The 19,656-nt window shown below is 39.3% G+C and overlaps 1 protein-coding gene across 1 annotated transcript in view; it reads left to right on the top strand.

The window, feature by feature from the left end:
• CFAP47 (cilia and flagella associated protein 47) overlaps window positions 1–19,265 on the top strand; it is a 255,076-nt gene extending 235,811 nt beyond the window's left edge. The window contains exons 61-64 of the mRNA XM_063127690.1: window positions 1,336–1,515; window positions 3,650–3,803; window positions 13,766–13,934; window positions 19,056–19,265. Of these exons, the coding sequence (XP_062983760.1) occupies window positions 1,336–1,515; window positions 3,650–3,803; window positions 13,766–13,934; window positions 19,056–19,265 (713 nt within the window). The remainder of the gene's footprint in view (window positions 1–1,335; window positions 1,516–3,649; window positions 3,804–13,765; window positions 13,935–19,055) is intronic.
• Window positions 19,266–19,656: the final 391 nt, after the last annotated feature.

Below are 19,656 nucleotides of genomic sequence, written 5' to 3'. Positions count from 1 at the left end.
TAATCTATCAATCCTTAGTGCCATATTAGCTGTCAAACAATAGAGACCAACCCACACCTTGCACTTACTGCAAATCGCTCATCCTAAATAATGTGTTAAGCTATTCTGGAAAGTATTATGGACAGTTTTTCAAATTGGACAAAAAACAAGGTAGATGTTTGAGTTCACATTAAAGAAAAAACACTGTGATGCCTCAATGTCTATTGTAGTATTTAACAGCATACTTGAGGTACTTTTCTTCATTACTCATTACTGGTCCCTCAGGTATACATGGATATCTTTTAAAATTGGTTGGGTGGCATCCAGTATCAGCCTTCCATTGTCAGGATTTTCAGGGATCCCCCTCCCTCCCACATCACAGCTCACCCCATTTACCAGGGTCCCCTAACTCTCTGAGTAACATTTTCAGAGAGCTGGAGAGGCTGCTGTGGGGAAGAGGGACAGGAAACCCCATTTTCCCCAGCCCAGTTTCACGTGCCTAAATCTAGACTCAATCTATTATTTATACTCTCCGGTTTATTATGTGCAATTGAGTATATCTTGTTATATAAGATAGGATGGAGAACTGCAGTGTTGCTAATAAGACCAGCCAATCTCCACAGTACCGCAGGCCAACTTTCAATAGAATTGAAACAAGCAGCTGTTCTGCTGTGTACAAACACTGACCCCTAATGAGGATTCTATTATTTATATTGTAGTGCTAGTATGGGATTCATAGCTGCTCTCTTATAACCTTGAATAAGCCTTGTGTATCCAGTAGCCAGGGCTGGAAGAAAGAACAATTTATCCAAGAGATACACATGTGCACATCATTTTGTGAGTTAGCAAAGGACAATGTCGAGGCAAAAAACCAAAAGATACAAATAAACATTTATATGCTGCCTCTCTTACACCTGAGACACTTCACAATCACATAACACAACTAAACATTGAGAAATTATAAAACCATAAAAAGCAATAAAACTTATAATGGAAACATACCTATTGGACTTCAGCTTATTTTTGGTGGTGATCTAGAATTGGGAACTTCAGTAATTTAGCAATTTGTTTTCAGTCTTGAAGGCTTTAAAAATGTATATGATTAAGACAGCAATCCTAAACAAAGGTTACTAGTGGATAAGTCCCATTGGTCACAGTGGCATGTACTTCTGAATAAATATGCATAAAAGTTCTGTGCAAGGCTTACTTGTGCATAGCTACTTTTAGGGAGGGAGGGGGACCAACTGTTTTTTTATTGGCCATGCATTTCTGGTATAAATACCAGCTTTATAATGACAAGCCCTTTAAAATGCCAAATACATTTATACCATGCACATAATGATCTTGTCTTTGCAGGATTTTCTACAACAGATGAATTTCTGTATGAAATTGAGTTTGAATCTGAAAGAGTGAAATCTCAACTAAAGTCTGCAATAGCTATAACCTTGATGAACAAAGATCGGGATCTGAAAACTGGAATTGTGACCCTGGTTTTCAATATAGTATTTGCACCCAGCAAACCATTAAGGTACATGAGTATTTAGGACAGTGCCCAAGCATTATTTCTCTTTGTTTGGTACAAATGTTTAACCCAGGCATCCTTTCCCTCCCATGATCCAGTTTTTCAAAACAGAAAAGAGATCATGGAAGGGAAAGGAGGATGTCTTTTAGCTTTATTTGTTTAAGTTCTGTATGTTTCTGGATGCCTAATTTACATTCACAGCCAAGTATGGCATGTAGGTTTACTAATTATGTATAAGTGACAAAAAGCCCTTTAGATGCTATTCCTTGCAACTGGGGTCTAGTGTTGGTTTTCTTTATGTACCTGGACGAAAAAGGTCTAACTCATTCAGTCACAAATATTCTGGATTGTTAGCAGAGTAGTGCCCTACCTGAAAACTTACCAGCAGGTGGGGCACCACTCTGGAGAGGGAGAGTGGTACTCCACCTGCCCACATGACGGAGGAAATGTCTGGAAAGGGAATTCTGCCATATACAGTTTCTCCTTGTGAATTGGAGCCCTGGTCTTGCAGAATATTTTAAATACTATCTTCTGATTGGCTCCAGAAGCTCTCAACAGCCTTCCCCAACTGGTGCCCCCCAGATGTTTTGAACTACAACTCTCAGCATTTCCTATAATTCACCATACTGGTTGGAACTGATGGGATTTGAAGTTGGAAACATCTGGAGGACACCAACTTGGGAAGGCTGATATAAGGTCTGGATACCCCTAAATATTCTGATACATGATGTACAATTTAGCCTGTTTTTCCCCTCATAGTAATGGGCTTGCAGACTGGGAACATTCTCCCCCACACCCATGGGTCTGGGTAAAATGTATCCATTCTCTGCCCACCCCTGGCTTCAGAATGTCTAAAAAGCAACATTAGTTCCCATAATCTCTGTAGATGTGTCCCCAATCCATCCAGCAGTTCCTTGTGATACAGGCCTTAGCTAGACCTAAGGTTTATCCTGGGATCGTCCCTGCCTGCTCCTGGGATATCCTGTGTGTCATTTACATGAACAGGACAATCCTGGGATAAACCTTCGGTCTAGCTAAGGCCACAGGAATCTAAATTGATACATGGAGCTTCCTAGCCATAAAGCTCCTACAACTCTTTGCATGCTTACAACTACCCTTTCTAGATGCCTACTTGTACAAGAGCTCCATGTGCTTTGGAATACAGCCAGAGTTCTGCATTAGGAGCTAAGAGTAGGGGGGAAATACCATTCCTTATCCAAATTTCCTTTCTTTTGACAATGGCATATTTTGGCCATTCTGTATCTGGCCATTTTGGCTGTGTAGTGGGTACTAGCTCTGTTATTAAGTGTCAAGTTAATTGCCCTGAAAATGTGCTGCGTCTCATTATGTGAAACAAGCCTCCGCATATCTGACACTGCATCATTGCAGGTGAAGGAACACTGCTGAGTACTAAAGAAAATAAATCTGGGATTTTGGATAAAGTTTGGCTTGGACTTGAACCTAATATAGATGGATTTGTATCCTATCTCATCCAGGAATGCATTGGGTAGTTCTTTGTCACTCATCTTCAATATCTTTAAGTGTCGTTGAGATAAACTACATCTCAAAAACACCTTAAATAGTTGCAGCAGTTTGGGGGGTGGGGGTGGGCAGTTAGTATTCATGATCATAACAACGCTTTCTAGCTATAGCTTCCTTTGGAATAAAATTCCATCTCCAGTGAAGTGCATGGGAGTTGTCATTGACCTTAATGACAGAATTTTACATTTCTTTGGAAACTAGAACTGAAATTACATCTCAATTACTGGGCTGTCATATTGTAAACAGTTCTCCTTTCAGCAACCTGATAAATCAAGGTGTCACTTTGCAGAAATCAAGACTGCTGCCGAAATGTAAGTATATGGTGAATTAGACTGCAGCAATTAGTTTGGTTCTTCATTTCTTACAGAAGCATATAGGGAAAATAATGTCATATTTAGCTGACAGCTCATTCCAAAGTAAGAATGAATATACTATCCTGCCTAAAAATAATATCTACAATCCAATTTAGAACCACCAGTGTAATGCATTACAGTTCTACAGGAATATAGGCTTACCTCGCACCTTGGACATTGATTTATTTGACTTACGTTTCATTATGCCTTCCATTATAATGAATATTTTAAACTTAATTTTGAAGGTATCCAGCAATGCTGGTGGTACAGTGCAGCACAGGAGGCATTTGGAAGTTTCCAATACAGTTAATTGCCACTGAGCCGGAAGTGGATGATGTCATCAATATTGAAGCCACAGGTTTAAACAAGGAATCCATAATTAGCTTTAGGCTTACAAGCAAAACCAGGTAAGAATATCCAAGGAAAAATGCCTTCAGGTGAAAGTAGCATCCACTGGGAGTTTCAGCTTATTAGGAGGGGAAGGGAGGGAGCAATATGGGAGTCGTCAGTAAGATTGATTACCTGACATTTTCTCCAAATCCCAATGTAGCAAGTAGATCAGGACATGTGTGGAAATAATGTGTGATTGAGGGTACTGTGCACGAGCAGGTTAACACTTGTTGAGTCTGTGGGGCTACAAAAGGTGCTTCCAGATAGAGGGCTCCTAGCGCTACTAATCAAAAGGCGTTGTGCAGCTATTCCATCTTTTCCTCCTTAACATATTTTCTGTGGAAAGAAAAAAGTTGAAAGAAGCAGTGGGAGACACAGTGGGGAAGGGGGAATTGTTTACAAGTGGAAAATTCCATGAATTTGGCAGGGCATTTGCACAAAATCTTTGTCTGGAAGTACCCAAACACACCACTAGAAATTGCATTGGATAAGTGACTTTCCTGGAATATAACTATCGTGATCAGATGATTATCACTCAGGCATAATCACAATGAATATAGTAGGGAGGATGATATAGTTCATAGATGTTCAATATGAAATAATAAGGTTGGCTGTTGTTACTTGTGCCTGGAGCATTTGGAATGGTGATGTTTGTATATGTATTTGCCTCTTGCAACAGCTTCCAAAGTCTTCCTTACCCCTGCCCCACAGCCCCGCCACCAATGATCAAACAAAATGTGTCAGACAAAATCCTGATTAGTTGAAAATATTACATGGTCAGGTCATAGCATCTTTTACCAGAAATGAATCAAAGGCAAGTGATAGAGAGCAAATCCAGGACATACACATTTTCATTAACCAGGAAAATATTATTTTAAAATGGTGCTTTAATAAGCAGTTATAAAATGATGGGGAAAAGAATGAAATTTGGTAATTAGTCAAATGCCTAACCCCATACTGTTCTTATGACATTACCGGTTGGTCTCCTAGAATGTTAGGGATTATTGGCAAATAAAAATAATGATTTTATATAAAAAGTAACAGACAATATTGTTGAAACTTAGCAGGGATGAACAGTACATGGAAAGAAGACCACTGGAAGCTCTATAGGCTGCTTTGGACTTTCCAAAGGAAGAGTGGGATTTAATCTAATAAATAAATATACAAAATAGAAAACTATGTCTTCATACATTTGTGACAAGGATTCTGGCGATATTCTCCTGAGCCAGTGTCATAAAAGTCTTCCTCATTTGAGAAGCAAGCTTTCAAAGCTCCCAAATTATCCCATTTTGACTGAAATCTGAGCAGAAAAACTGGTAGTTCCCCTGGCTAACAAATATTTCACATAGCCTAAGCAAAGCTTTCATCAGCCAGCGTCCATGGGAATTTGAGAAGTTGATAGTAACATTGCTACCTAAACTCCTACAATCTTCTCAAAATTGGCTCTTTGCCATATAATGGAAATAGGTTGATCCATCACATGGTACAAGTGCTGGAGAAAATCAGGGGTGGGGACAATGGGAAGGAGCTACTGGGAGATGGGTCTGAGCCCTATTTTCAATATTGCCCCTCAGCATCTTTTCCTCACTTTCACCGGAAATAATGGAGTCAAAAGCCACCCCCCTCTGAAGGCTTTGAAAAATTAACCCTCTTATGCATTGTTTCTACCCACATAGGAACTAATAGTTTCAGTACTGTGAAAAAAGTATGTGTGGGGTGGGGGTGGGGGGGAAGGCTACACTATATGAATGACTCATAGGGAGGCCACCCACAATTTCACCCCCACAGCATCTTTCTTCCATCCCCAAAGGAGCTAATGGAAGCCATTAGTTCTTATGAGGGTGGGGGAAAGGCTCTTTAGATGGAGTAATTTTTTCAAGTCCTTGGATTGGCTCAGACAAATTACCTGAGTTCTTCCTCCCTTATTTATGGGGTGGGTGGGTCAAAGCCGGGTAATTTCTGAGGTAATTGAAGGAGAGCTTTGGAAAGCTTGCCCATATCCAATTTGTGAGATAGGGGAACCTTTCATAATTTTTGAATTGAATTTTTATTGCCTGTTCAGTTAAATGCTGGGAAGAGAGAGTGGAGAGAGAAAAATAAGATCTTAACCGTCCTCACTTTCAAAGGATGTCCTTGGCCATTATTGATTTTCTAAAAAGAGCTCACATCTTGCATCTGTGTATCTGAGGTGGGCAGTTGTCACAGCTATCTCTCAGCTATCATTGGAGAGGATTCTTCAAAACATGCCAAAGATTTCTGTCACAATGCTGAAGCTCTTCGGTTCAATAGAATAGGCTGGTTTAGAGCACAAAAGTGAAGCAATTGCACTGGCAATGCTATAATCTGCTGGTAGGTGCTTGATAGTAGTGAAGAGACCTAATGTTCTCAGAAAACGTATAACGAAATCTGAATCATTATAGTTATATAGAAAGAAGGCTCATGATGCAAGCTTGACTAGAGAATACATTATTACACTTGGAAAATACACCCCCCCAATTGCCAATTCTTTCTGCTCACCAGTGAACATAGTAATGTGCTATGCTGCCAATTTCTTTTCAAAAAGCCACAGTCCTCCCTTGTTTCTTCATTTTTCCTTCATCCTTTTCTGAATAACAGAATAGCTTTCTTTTGGCACATACAGGAGAAGAGTTCTGGTTTTGTTGACCTCTTATTTAGGATTCTAAAGTGCACAGAAGTCTGGACGTTTCTTGCTTAAGCTAATAGAGGTTTGGAATGAATACCTGAAGCCATTTGAGAGTTTAGACTCACTGTAGCAAAATTGCATCCATGTTTTCCTTTTAAAATGGCACTTCCTCACTCTAGCAAGACAGCTGTGTGCCTTCTGGCTGAAATGTTCTTAAACTATACAGTTAGAATTTAAAAGACTTATATTAGTCAGAAAACATTTTTATGTTTTCTGACTAATAGAAAAAAATATTGATGCTAAACACTGCACAATAGGCTGCACAAACTACTACTGGTGCTACTACTACTTTGACTGTTTTTGTATAAGAAAAACTGTCCCGACATAGAATAATAATTCCAGAAATTCAGTTTTATACTGAAGCTTGCTTATGGGAAAACATGAATGTTTTATGAAAGATTTTTCCAAGTACCCAAATTCACTGCAAGCAGGGAAGTTCCACAAAAGCAGAGATACTGAGTTGGGGCAGCTAGGAGATTGGTCAGGGCCAGCCCTACCCTACCAGATTCTGGGTTCATGAATGCGCTCCAATTGTTAGTTGTTTAATTTATTATTGGATTTTTACTGCAGGAAAGGGGAGAGGAGCTTGTGGGGTTTTCTGCCTCATGTTCCAAAACCACTTGACTGGGCTTGAGTACTATGCACCTTGACTCACGCCATGTGGGGCAGGGCAAGGCGCCATTTTCTGCTCTGCCACAGGTAGTGAAACGCCCTGGGAACGATGATATCAGACCAACATGTCAGTAGAGCTTGGAGCTGGAATAGCAGGATAGAATGAGGTGAGCCTTCAGAATGAAGAGTGTAGAGAAATGCTCAGTAAGCACAAGACAATGACACAAAGAAATATGGCAATCTAATTGGAAATAGCAGAACTGATTTCCTATTTCTGCTATATTCAGTTGAGCCATGATTGCTAGTGGACCATTCCAGACATCATAATGCCAGTCCAGGGGTTATGTTTAGTGTTAATTTTAGGCTGTTTTTATGATACTTGGAAGTATATCAAAGCATTTCATTGTAAACAGTTTCTTGGTCTATATAAGAACAATGCCACCCAAAACTCCAGCAGCTCCTGAATGAGCATCTCTGTATCTCTGGTCTTTCTCAGATTTTGAGAAGTGGGAATGATGAGCTGAGAACAGTCACAGGTAAAGGGTATGGTAGCAGCTACATCAATGCTGAAGAACATAGAATAGTGTGCCGTGATAGAGTGGAATAGGACTGGTGGCTGACAGCCAAGTTCAAGTTCAGTCCCACTCAACCATGATGTTCCCCACCTAACGTTGGGCCCGTCACTATCTCTCAGCTTTAACTGTCTCAAAGGATTGTTACTCCCATAAAATGGGAGAAGGGACTATCGTGTATGCCACCAGGGCCAGCATCAAGGGTAGGCATGGCTGAGCACCTGCCGAGGACCCATACCCCAGCAGGGGCTCCACTGACGAGAGCCCCCTGGACTTGCTTCTCCTCTTCACCATTGCAACCTGTTCATTTGCCTGCCCTCTTTCTGGACCAGACAATGGTGATAGTGTGAAGGAGGAACAATAGACCCCACTGCCTACTTGCTTAGTGGCTCTGTGCCTGTCAAGCAAGCAAGTGATAGTAAGGATCAGAAAAGGATGAAGAGCAACAGCAGCCAGTGGCCATAATAGCAAGAATGTTGACTTAGGGAGGGGGGCCCATTGAGGGTGTCTTGCCCAAGGGCCCCCAAGAACCTGGAGCTGGCACTGTATGCTGCCTGGAACCCCTTGGTAGAAAGGCAGTCTACAGCATAAATAAATAAATGGAGAAGTAACAGGATAGACAATATTCATACTGGTTCTAATTTTACCTAGGGCTCTTCACATGTTTCTTCTATATAACTGAAACAGATTTATTCCAGCATGTACGGCTCTCTGAACTTGAGTTTTTCGCTGACCATTTTGTTCTGTTGCGCTGGGTTATTTTGTTTACGTGTTCTGCTGCTAAGTGCATTTTTGTTTGTTTCGTTTTAAATACTGTGTTTGGCTTATTTTAAGGTGTGTTTTTTAACTGATTTTTACGCAACATGTTTACCCTCTTTTGGTTTTAATATTGTAAAAAAGCAATGTAATCTATACTTGTGAATCTGGGCTCCTGCCAATAAAATGCTTTATTGTATCAACCTTTGGATCTGTGCACTATTATATCACCTGTTGCTTCCAATTTGGTAAACCCGTATATCACTCAATCTGGGACCTTTCTAGTGTTTGTTTACCATCTGGGTAATGCTAAATTATATAATGATTCATTGACTTTTGCTCTGCATTTGCCTGAATTGCCCTGGCTCCTATTTTAAAATCATGAATGAACGTTTTGTTCTCTGTTCCCTCTTAAGAAAATTAAAAATAAACAAGCAAAATATTAAAATGCCTGTTTTCAGCTTTGTCGGTTTGAAAGATAATACAATGTGTTGATTTCCTTTAATTCTCAGTGTACCAGAATTACATATGCTGCAAGCTGGGTTTTCACATATTTACTGTATATTATATTTGTGTTTTGTGATGGCATTCAGTTAGATTTCATAGAATTGCCCATCAATAAAAAGAGAAGCAATTAGTGTACTTTATCAGAGGATCTCTTCTGTCATGGCTTTTACATAGTACAAAGCTCTGCTTTGCTAAGAAATTATAAGTAAAATATTGTAAATATTTAAAAGCAGTAATTAATAATGAAAGTAATGTTTGAGGGAAATTACTCACACACACATATATATATATATATATATATATATATATATATATATAGGTAGTTTTCCTTGATACTGAAAAACCTTTAAAATATGTTTTAATAATGGCATTGTAGGGGCACCAAAATAATATATGTTATATCAACCCTTGGCTGGGATACCTAACAGTGTAACAAATCTTTGTGACATTCAGGAGCTTAGAGCTTTCTCTGCAAAGGTGAAATAGGGTCACCCATAGAACTGAAATCTCTTCTGGTGTCTAAACTTCATGTCCCGGAGTGATTGATTAAAGTGAAGTTTCTTTTGGACAGGTACATAATGTAATCAATGATGATAAATGATGGGCCCTTTATACTCCTGTAGTTATGTCACCATCTTTTAAAAAACTGCCTATCACCTACCCTGTGCTTGTCATATAAAATGTTACCACTGTAAATTATCTCATGATAACAAGACTTCCTGGATATATGTATTTTGAAAAATATCAAACTGTTGTTTAAAAGAATTGCCCACCTAGCTTTAATAACTTTTGCTTTTCAGACGTCTTTTTTTTAGGAGGCTCTCGTAACCCTGAAAATGTAATGTATTATTTCACTGGGAATTCTCATGGCTTTGCCTGTATAATGTATGTAACTTTTTATTATAATGGTTATACCTGGATCCAAATGGCAGCTACTTTTATTGAGATCTGTATTTTGAAATAGAGCTTCCTAGGCCCTGCATTGTATGTAAAAAACTGTGAGTTATGAGAAAGGACAGTAATCAATGTAAGATTCTCTTTGAGAGGCCAAGTGACCTGGTTCATGTTGCCAACTTATTCTATGAAGATGAATGTAATTTGAATGGGGTGTAATCTAACAAACACCAATTTCAGCATTACATAAAAAATTTGGAGGCCCTAAAAATAAGTTTTGATGTTGTTGTTGTTGTTGGTGGTGGTGGTGCAGATAAATACTTTGGGATCATATGTTGCTTCAAACACCAAGAATACTTCAGTTTTAATAATAATAAACTGTTATAAGATAACTATTGGCACCATATTATTATTATTTTTAAAAAGCAAGAATGAGTTTGGCATGATGGCTACTTTCAGCTGATGTTAACAGTGCTAGCAGTGCCATGAAATAGTGGGATTATATTGGCATTACAGGCTCTGGAAGCAGAAACTATTGGCAGCGTAACATGAACGTTAAAGAGAATAAATAGTATATGTTTTAAGACAATAGGTTTGGCTGGCACTAGCAGGATCTGAGGGCAAAGACAACAGCTACCAGTTCTAGCATGTACCCACTCTTTGTGGCTGAGTGGGGACTAGAAGCAGGCTCTTTCAAGTCCTAGTTTGTTGTTTATTCGTTCAGTCGTTTCCGACTCTTCGTGACTTCATTGACCAGTCCACGCCAGAGCTTTCTGTCAGCTGTCGCCACCCCCAGCTTCCCCAAGTCTGTCACCTCCAGAATATCATCCATCCATCTTGCCCTTGGTCGGCCCCTCTTCCTTTTGCCTTCCACTTTCCCTAGCATCAGCCTCTTCTCCAGGGTATCCTGTCTTCTCATTATGTGGCCAAAGTACTTCAGTTTTGCCTTTAATACCATTCGCTCAAGTGAGCAGTCTGGCTTTATTTCCTGGAGTATGGACTGGTTTGATCTTCTTGCAGTCCACGGCACTCTCAGAATTTTCCTCCAACACCACAGTTCAAAAGCATCTATCTTCCTTCGCTCAGCCTTCCTTATGGTCCAGCTCTCACAGCCATAGGTTACTACGGGGAATACCATTGCTTTAACTATGCGGACGTTTGTTGTCAATGTGGTGTCTCTGCTCTTAACTATTTTATCAAGATTTGTCATTGCTCTCCTCCCAAGTAGTAAACGTCTTCTGATTTCCTGGCTGCAGTCAGCATCTGCAGTAATCTTTGCGCCCAGAAATACAAAGTCTGTCACTGCCTCCACGTTTTCTCCCTCTATTTGCCAGTTATCAATCAAGCTAGTTGCCATAATCTTGGGTTTTTTGAGGTTTAACTGCAACCCGGCTTTTGCACTTTCTTCTTTCACCTTTGTCGTAAGGCTCCTCAGCTCCTCCTCGCTTTCAGCCATCAAAGTGGTGTCATCTGCATATCTGAGGTTGTTAATGTTTCTTCCTGCCATTTTAACTCCAGCCTTGGGTTCGTCAAGCCCAGCACGTCGCATGATGTGTTCTGTATACAAGTTAAATAGATAAGGTGAGAGTATATAACCCTGCTGTACTCCTTTCCCAATCTTAAACCAGTCCGTTGTTCCGTGGTCTGTTCTTACCGTTGCTACTTGTTCATTATACAGATTCCTCAGGAGGCAGACAAGATGACTTGGTATCCCCATACCACCAAGAACTTGCCACAGTTTGTTATGATCCACACAGTCAAAGGCTTTAGAATAGTCGATAAAACAGAAATAGATGTTTTTCTGGAACTCCCTGGCTTTCTCCATTATCCAGCGGATATTGGCAATTTGGTCTCTAGTTGTTCTGCCTTTTCTAAACCCAGCTTGTACATCTGGCAATTCTCGCTCCATGAATTGCTGGAGTCTACCTTGCAGGATCTTGAGCATTACCTTGCTGGCATGTGAAATAAGTGCCACTGTACGATAAACACTTCACCACACTGGCTGATTTACTCAATACTTTTACCTGTTCCTTAAGCAGGGATGGGGAACCTTCATGCTGTGAGCTAGATGTGGCCCTCAGAGGGTCCCCTTCTGCAAGCTTCCACTGTTATCTCTGTTCAGTGGAGGGTACCATGAGCTTATTATGCTGTTGTCTTGAATTGATGATCAAAGATAAGAGGGCATTGAAAGACTTTTTCAGCTGACTTTTGCAGACATAAAAGCTGTTGCATAGAACTCAGCTGCCCTTTGCAGGCATAGAAATGGGCTATAGACATTTCTGAAAGCTACTGCACAACAACTTGCTCCAGAGCAGACATGAATAGATTTGAGCTGTGTTTTGTATAGTTGGTGGAAAGATGTCCAAATTTGTCAGAACTGCATCTGGGTCTGCTCACTTTGCTTTGTCTGTCCTTAGCCCCACCCTGCACCCTTAGCCCACCTATCGCTGGACTGTGGCCTCTGAGGCCTTTCCAAAATAAGAATTCAGCCGCCAGCCCCCCAAAAAAGTTCATCACCCCTGCCCTAAAGACTAGTTAGACATATTTTCCTGTAGTAAGGTATTAGCCTTTGCAATCCAAATTCCACACTACTAGAAAACTATCAGTAGAAGTGGTAGCAGCCTCAGAGGTCATGTACAGAAAACATGTTAAACCATGATAGTTACGTAAGTGTTTTGACCTAAACATGATGGCTTAGCATGTTGTGTGAACCATGTTTGCTATTACCGTATTTCTTCGATTCTAAGACGCCATCGATTCTAAGGCGCACCCCATTTTTAGAGCTGCTTATTTAGGGGAAAAAAGTGCGTCTTAGAATCGAAGAAATACGGTACTGTGGCTGAATTATGTAGCTCCTCATTGTTTATTCTTTTGAACTGCCTGTATTGATGGGGTTGCTTTGGTTCTACCCATAATTGTTCTGGTATTTGCAGAGGTGGTAAATGGAGAATTATATTCTCTAGTTTCTCCATCTGTTTTCAGGCATCTACAGCAGTCTTCCTCACCCTGGTGACCTCTAGGTTGTAGTCCCAATACATTTGTTGGGATGTGGTTGGGGGAGGCTGTCCTACAGGAACTACTCTTTCCCATCGTACAGAAACATTGTTAATTGAATGCATGTTTCTGCACTGTTTGTGACATGCTCTGTCTGTCTGTCTGTCTGCCTATCTAATGTTTTGGATATGTAACATATTGGATTTGTGTTTTTTTTTTAAATTGTTACAGCTTTTTAATTTTTTAAAATGTTTTTAATTTTACTGTTTAATTCTGTTTTTACTTTTATAAATTTATATTTATATATTTTAATTGTATATGTTTTAATCTTGTAAACCACTGTGAGTCCCAGCACTTGGAAAAAGGCAGGACATAAACAAATATTTTAACATAATATATAATGTTGCATAGATTTTCCAGGAGTGGTTTTTTTTTTAGTTAGAACTTACTGTGTCAATGTTTCCCTAAACAGATCCTTGAAGCCGGCATTGCTATGTTAATTTTTTTTGTATGTGATTTTCTGCAGCCTTCACTTAATTTGGAAGACTCCATCCTGGACTCTTTGAGGGAAGAGGTGGTCTGGTATATTTAATGGAACACATCTGCCTCCTGCTGACCATGCAAGGGGACCACCACTAGTTACATTAGTGTCTGTAGTCAAGGGGAGAAATGAGAGTCACATTTAAAAACCCTGTTAGCCATTAAAATATTACTGCCGATTCCTTTTACTATTCTGCAAGTGTTTCTGAAAGTCCGCAAGAGAGCGTGGCTGAGAAAGTCCAACATTCTAATTAACAAAACTGAATAGCAGGATGCACAGCTGAGATGGCAGAATTAATGTTCAATTTCTGATCTCCAGTAGCAGGATACCAATTATTCAGGACTACCATTTGCATGGTAATAAATGTTGTATGATATTTCTTTCTGTGTTGTTCACTAGGTACCCAGACCCTTACACAGCATACTTCCTACCAGGCAGTGATCCAGAATTTGTTGTATCGCCTCAAGCTGGGGAACTTCTTCCACTTGACACGGCAGGTACCTGCATAACTGTTGGATTCAAGCCCAGTATGTACAGCAAGAAACACAAAGCGACATTAGTAATACAGGTGAGCCTAACAATGGGATTCTTGATAGGGGACTTTGCTGTAGTACGCTTATGGTCTTAAAGATTTTCTTCCCAAAATAAATGCTATCAATGATCCTTTCTGTGGGTAGGCTCTCCTGCTAGTGAAATACATCTACTTTGCTGGAACGAAGCATCTGAAAAAAATGTTATTTTTTATCTTGGTTGCATCAGTCTTTAATTCTATTCTTCGAGACATATTTCAACCTTATTTTCCCAGCGCAAGAGAAAATAAATGTAGAGTTTCAAAACAGTGCAGGAAATAGGAACATTAGATTTCTGTTTATTTGTTGCATTATTTGAAGAAAAAGGAACTCCAAAGTATCTTCAACAAGTATGTTTAAGTTCAAAGATTTTTTTGCAGAGCTCTTTTTCTCCTTCATTCTGAGCTTTTCATTTTGAGGTTTTCTTCTCTGGTCTGTTGAGCTCAGCCTCTTTCAGTGATGATGAATCCATCCCTTTGAGTGACGGTGATCATTTTGCCTCAGATCTACTTGGGCAGCCCAGTTTTGCTGTTGCTACTAACAGAAGTTTATGACACAAAATGCTTACAAAGTATTATATAACAGATCTTCCCAGAGTTAGGGGAATATTCTGGCAGTTCAGGTGATTTCCTAGTCAGGGTTGTTGGCAGCAGGGAACAGGTCAAGGACATAAACAGAACAGTACCTTTTCTAGGGATGTTGGAGGATACTGTTTGGGGGTTGAAGCTTGATGGAGTTTTTCCAGCTTGGCTCTGCAGATTCCATTCTGTGTCCCTCTGCTGCTGTCGACATGCTCTGCAGTTTGGCTGCAATTCACGCGTTGTAAAAAAACTGGGTTCTGCCATTTCTGCAAATTGCAATTTGTGCATTTTGGGGGGAATCTTGAAATGTGCATTGCTGTAATTTTTTAAAATTGCCGCTCTTGTGCAACTGCACATGATCGCAGATCTGCTTGTCTGCTATGTAGTCCCACAAAAGCTCCACACATTACTTCATTTAGCCCAGGAGAGCCATAATTTGGATAATTTGTGCATGCTTTGACTCCCGACAGCTCAGGAAAAGGGGTAGCAGCTAAGGTAGCAGCTGCATTCTTCACTAAGCACAGTTTCCAAACAATTTTCAAAGGCAGTACCACATATAGGGGTTTGGGCATTATAGTAGTCCAATCTGCCAATCAGCTATTAATCGGGGTTAGGGTAGTCTGATGGATTGCCAAGTTCTATTTATATTAGGATATAGAAATGCAAATGCTAGAAACCTAAAACTAAAGAACATGCCTGCAAATCTATACGGAGTGTGCATGAATGGAGTGAATGTATGTGAATGATATTTTTGTGAATGGTTGTATGGAATGTGGATGGGGTGTGTGTGTATTTATTTGTGTGCCCGGGCAAGCATTCCAGGAGCCTTATGCCACTTGTGAAACCCTTTGGCTTGTCCAGAGCCAATGTGGCTTTTGGGCTAAAAAAGAATCCTTGTATTACATTCAAAGAACTAAAATAACTTTTAACATAGGAAAATGTTCTCCACGGGTGGCACAGTGCTTGGAGGTGGGGATGGGTAGTGATGGGTAGCATTGCTGTTGTTAACCACCTTTTAAAAGTGTGTATCTGTGTTGATGCTCAGTAACACATGACACAGACACAGAACAGCTTTCTGGTGGTGGCTGTTGCTGGTAGCATGTTTTAGTCAAGCTTATGATGCTGATCAGAAATTCAACATTCTTAAAAAAAATTTAAAAAATCAGCTATGGGGTTAAACAAACAAAACATTGTTTTATTTATTTGTTCATTCTGTTTTTTATTTATATTTTGCTGTTTGATAACATAATATAACCTACCTTGGAACCAAAGTAATAATATATAGCAAAACACATCCATAAAAACATCACATGAAAATCAATTCAATTAAAGTTACAATTATATATTTATTAATTTTAGATGTAGCTTTTATCTAAAATAATCTTGCAATTTAGCTACTTCAGATCATATTTTAGGAATTATTCTTCTACCTTAAATGAAATGTGCCTCTACTGTTTATGGATTTCAGATTAAAGGCAACAATTATACGTTTGCATATGTTTTTGCATAGCCAAAAGGCAGTGTTATATAAAATATTTCATTATGAGAAATACAGATAAATTTATTCATAAATATTCACTATCAAATATCAAACTGAGTAAATCATTGCAGTTTATGTTTAGATGGTGTCAGCAACAGCTGATTGCCAGCTGTTATTTAAATCCAAGTCCCATAGATAAGAATAGTGAGGTTGATAAAAAGGATTTTATGAGCAAGAATGATTTCTTAGTAGTTTTATATATCTGCTATAAATTGCTCCGGCTGATCAGATCTCTCCCCTGACCTTGAAATATTCAATGAATCCTGCTCATGGTTGACAATAACCCTAGTGTTAAACTTCCTTCAAACCTAATATAACATATTGGAAGAAATATAAATCATTTAACCTTGTTCAAGAATTAATAAGACAGTTAGCTCATCCTAGAGATCGCTATTTTCTTTTTGCTAGTGTTATCTTTGGGTATAAGGAACTTGGACTGGTTCACATCAGTGCTCTGCATTATATTTTCCTTGACGAAAAGTGAAGGTAGTTTCTTACTGTATATTATTTAATAATTGTGCAGCTTAATCCTATGGAAATTGTCCAAGAAGCAAGTCCCACTGGGTTCATGCACATGAAGGAAATGTGCATAGGTTTGTAGCTTCAGGCATTTTATATAAATACTTAATATAGGTTAGATTTGGGGGATGGATTAGAGTTTTATTAACATTATGGTAATCTGATATATTGTACATATTTAATATTGCACAAAAAGTTGCTCATGACTTATAAAAGGTAACAGGGGGGAGCTAGAACGAACGGTCTCCATATGAAGTGCTGTTCCTTACAATTCCAGACAGGCACCAATGCTGTCCATCATGATAGTCTATCCCCGGTTTCCCAGTTTCCCCACACACCATCATCCAGCATTCCACAAGTATTTTTGGGGCCCCTGACTCTTAATAGTTTTAGTACCCATGTAAACTTTGGGGTTCTCCCAAGTCTGCCAATACCTCCCTCTTGTACATGGGTGGTGTTGGTTTAACTAAATAAAAGGGAATGACCGATTCAGAATAAATCTTTGATCTGGCTGTCAAGCCAAGAATACAGTTATTTTGTGGCAATAAAGGAGATGTCCCCTCCAAATGAGTGCTAGAATAAGGTAAAATGCTAGAATATGGCAACACTGCTGATTTTAGTTTTATAAATATTCCTTTTGGGGAATCTGATTAGTCTTTAGTGAAATTCTTTCAACTTCCCTTACTCTCCAAACACTACTCACGTTTCCTTCAAGCATTATTTTTTTAAAAAAAAAAATAGTCAAAATTAAGTGGCAACTTTCAGGCCAGAAAATTATTGCTGAATTTCTTGTTTAACTTTGGAAATGAAATTCAGTTTAAAAAAGCAGTATAGACCTCAATTAGGTACAATGTGAATGCACATGAATTTTACTAAAATTATGTTGGTGGCCATACCGAAGGGTTTATTTTACCTACCAGATGAGAGATTTGAGTTTTGGTGATGGCTCATAATGCTCATCTCAAGGAAGAATAAGCACGTGGAACTCTGAAGTTTTCTCTGGCTTGTATTAAAATCAAGCTTCTTGAACAAATGTGAATCACCATAACTGAAAAAAGTTGCAGGGGATCTTAAAAACATTAGAAGAATCATGCTGGATCAGACGCATTCTGTTCACACAGTGGCCAACGCTGAAGCTGCCCATAGGAAGCCCACAAGCAGAACATGAGTGCAACAGCACCCTCCTGCCCATGTTACCTAGCAACTGGTGTACGTAGGCATACTGACTTGGACACTGGAAGTAGCAAATAGCCATCAGAACTAGTAGCAATTGATAGCCTTCTCCTCCAGGAATTGATAGCCTTCTCCTCCAGGAATTTAAAGCCAGCCAAATTGGTGGCCATCGGTACATCTTGTGGTATCAAATTCCATAGTTTAACTATGTGCTCTGGAAAGAAGTAATTCCTTTTAACTGTCTTGAAACTCCAACCAATCAACTTCATGGGATGACCCCAGGTTCTAGTATTATGAGAGTGGGAGGAAAAATATCTCCCTATCCACATTCCCTATCTTAGTTAGTTTTCATGCATTTTGTTTTATGAGTTCCACACAAGTTGTGATCTTGAGTTTAACAAAACTGAAGGTTTTTAGTAGCGGAGCAGTGTTGCTGCTGCTGCTGTTATGATTACATTTCATGTATTGCTTTTCTATTTCCATTTAAAAGTGGCATTGACTGTCTGAAAGGAGTGGGAGGAGGTGTTTGTGTTTGAGAAATAGGATACTCTAGTATTGGATACTACTGCAAACCAGTATTGTTGTTGTGTATCCTATAGCATCCACACACACTCTTCATTCTGAACATCCAAACCTGTTCTGAGCCTTGAGACATATGAATTGGATAAAATAAATTAGTATAGGAGCCTTATGGAATGAATATACAAATCCAGGATGAAGTGTGCAATGTTAATGAGAGCAGTCCTGTTTCTCTGCCAGCAAAAAGGCCTCCTGCTATAAGATACATTCATATGTCACACTGACTCCAGGTATACTTTACAATACGAAGTTCTCTAAACTGATTTTTCAACCCATACTGTGAGATGACTCATTTGACCCAAACTAAGATGCTAAAAGTTGATGCTGTTTCTTTCAAGCGCCCCCATTAATCCCTGGGGTACAAATAAAGCCAGCAGCCCATTTGTTATTTTTGTTTACTTCCTGCTGTGCAATAATTCCCTCAAAACTGCATCCCAAACTGTTGTACATTAACAAGAGTTTAGATTACCTAGGGCGCCAGAGAGTATACATATTTCTAACATGCTGCTCTTAGTTCATAAAATGAAATGTTCTTCCTTGCTTATTATGCATGGTAATGCTCTTTTCCACCATGGTGCGGTTCCAGTAATGTGCCTTTTTGAGGCACCCCCTATGTGGGGAACAATGAATGACCTAATTACACATATTGTGGCAGATAGCTCTAGTATGGTTCAAACTAATAGGCTATGAATGCCTCTTCTGCTGAAGCCTTTCCTCTGTATTTTCAGACGGCAGCAATGCAATGGATGTATGAGATCAACGGCCTGCCCCCAGAGACTATGCCACCAACTTCGTCAGCAAGAGTTGATTGCAGGAATACGCATGTGAGATCAGCATCAGTGCAACAACGCAACTTTCTACGTGAAAATATGAAACTGTTATCCACTGGCGTGTCCTCCACTGTCAAAGGAGCACCTCTCACTTTGAGAGCAAAATAAAACCAATAGTGCCTTTGTTTTATACAAAAAATATATTTTCTGGAACAAATATTAGTGCACTGCAAACAAAGTTTATATATATATATATATATATATATATATATATATATTCATACCTATACTGGATTGTAAAACAATAAATTCTGTAGAGTTTTGTTTCATGTACTTGGGAGAATGTGATGGATTATTTAGCTGCATTTTCTATATCTTTTTGATCAGATGATGATGGCTGAGCAATAACCCTACTCCCCCCAACAACTCTCACAATGCTGTAACTCTGGCATAACACTGTGAGCATCTCTACATTAAGGGAAATTGCATTGTTTACCTGGGGTTGTTGGGCTTCCTAGTTCTTTGGAACAATTGCCATGGGCTGTATTACACGGAAGGA

Source organism: Elgaria multicarinata, chromosome 5 (assembly GCF_023053635.1).
Source record: "Elgaria multicarinata webbii isolate HBS135686 ecotype San Diego chromosome 5, rElgMul1.1.pri, whole genome shotgun sequence".
NCBI classification, from domain to species: domain Eukaryota; kingdom Metazoa; phylum Chordata; class Lepidosauria; order Squamata; family Anguidae; genus Elgaria; species Elgaria multicarinata.
The sequence above is the reverse complement of the archived record's forward strand: the minus strand, read 5'-3'. Positions and strand labels throughout refer to the sequence as shown.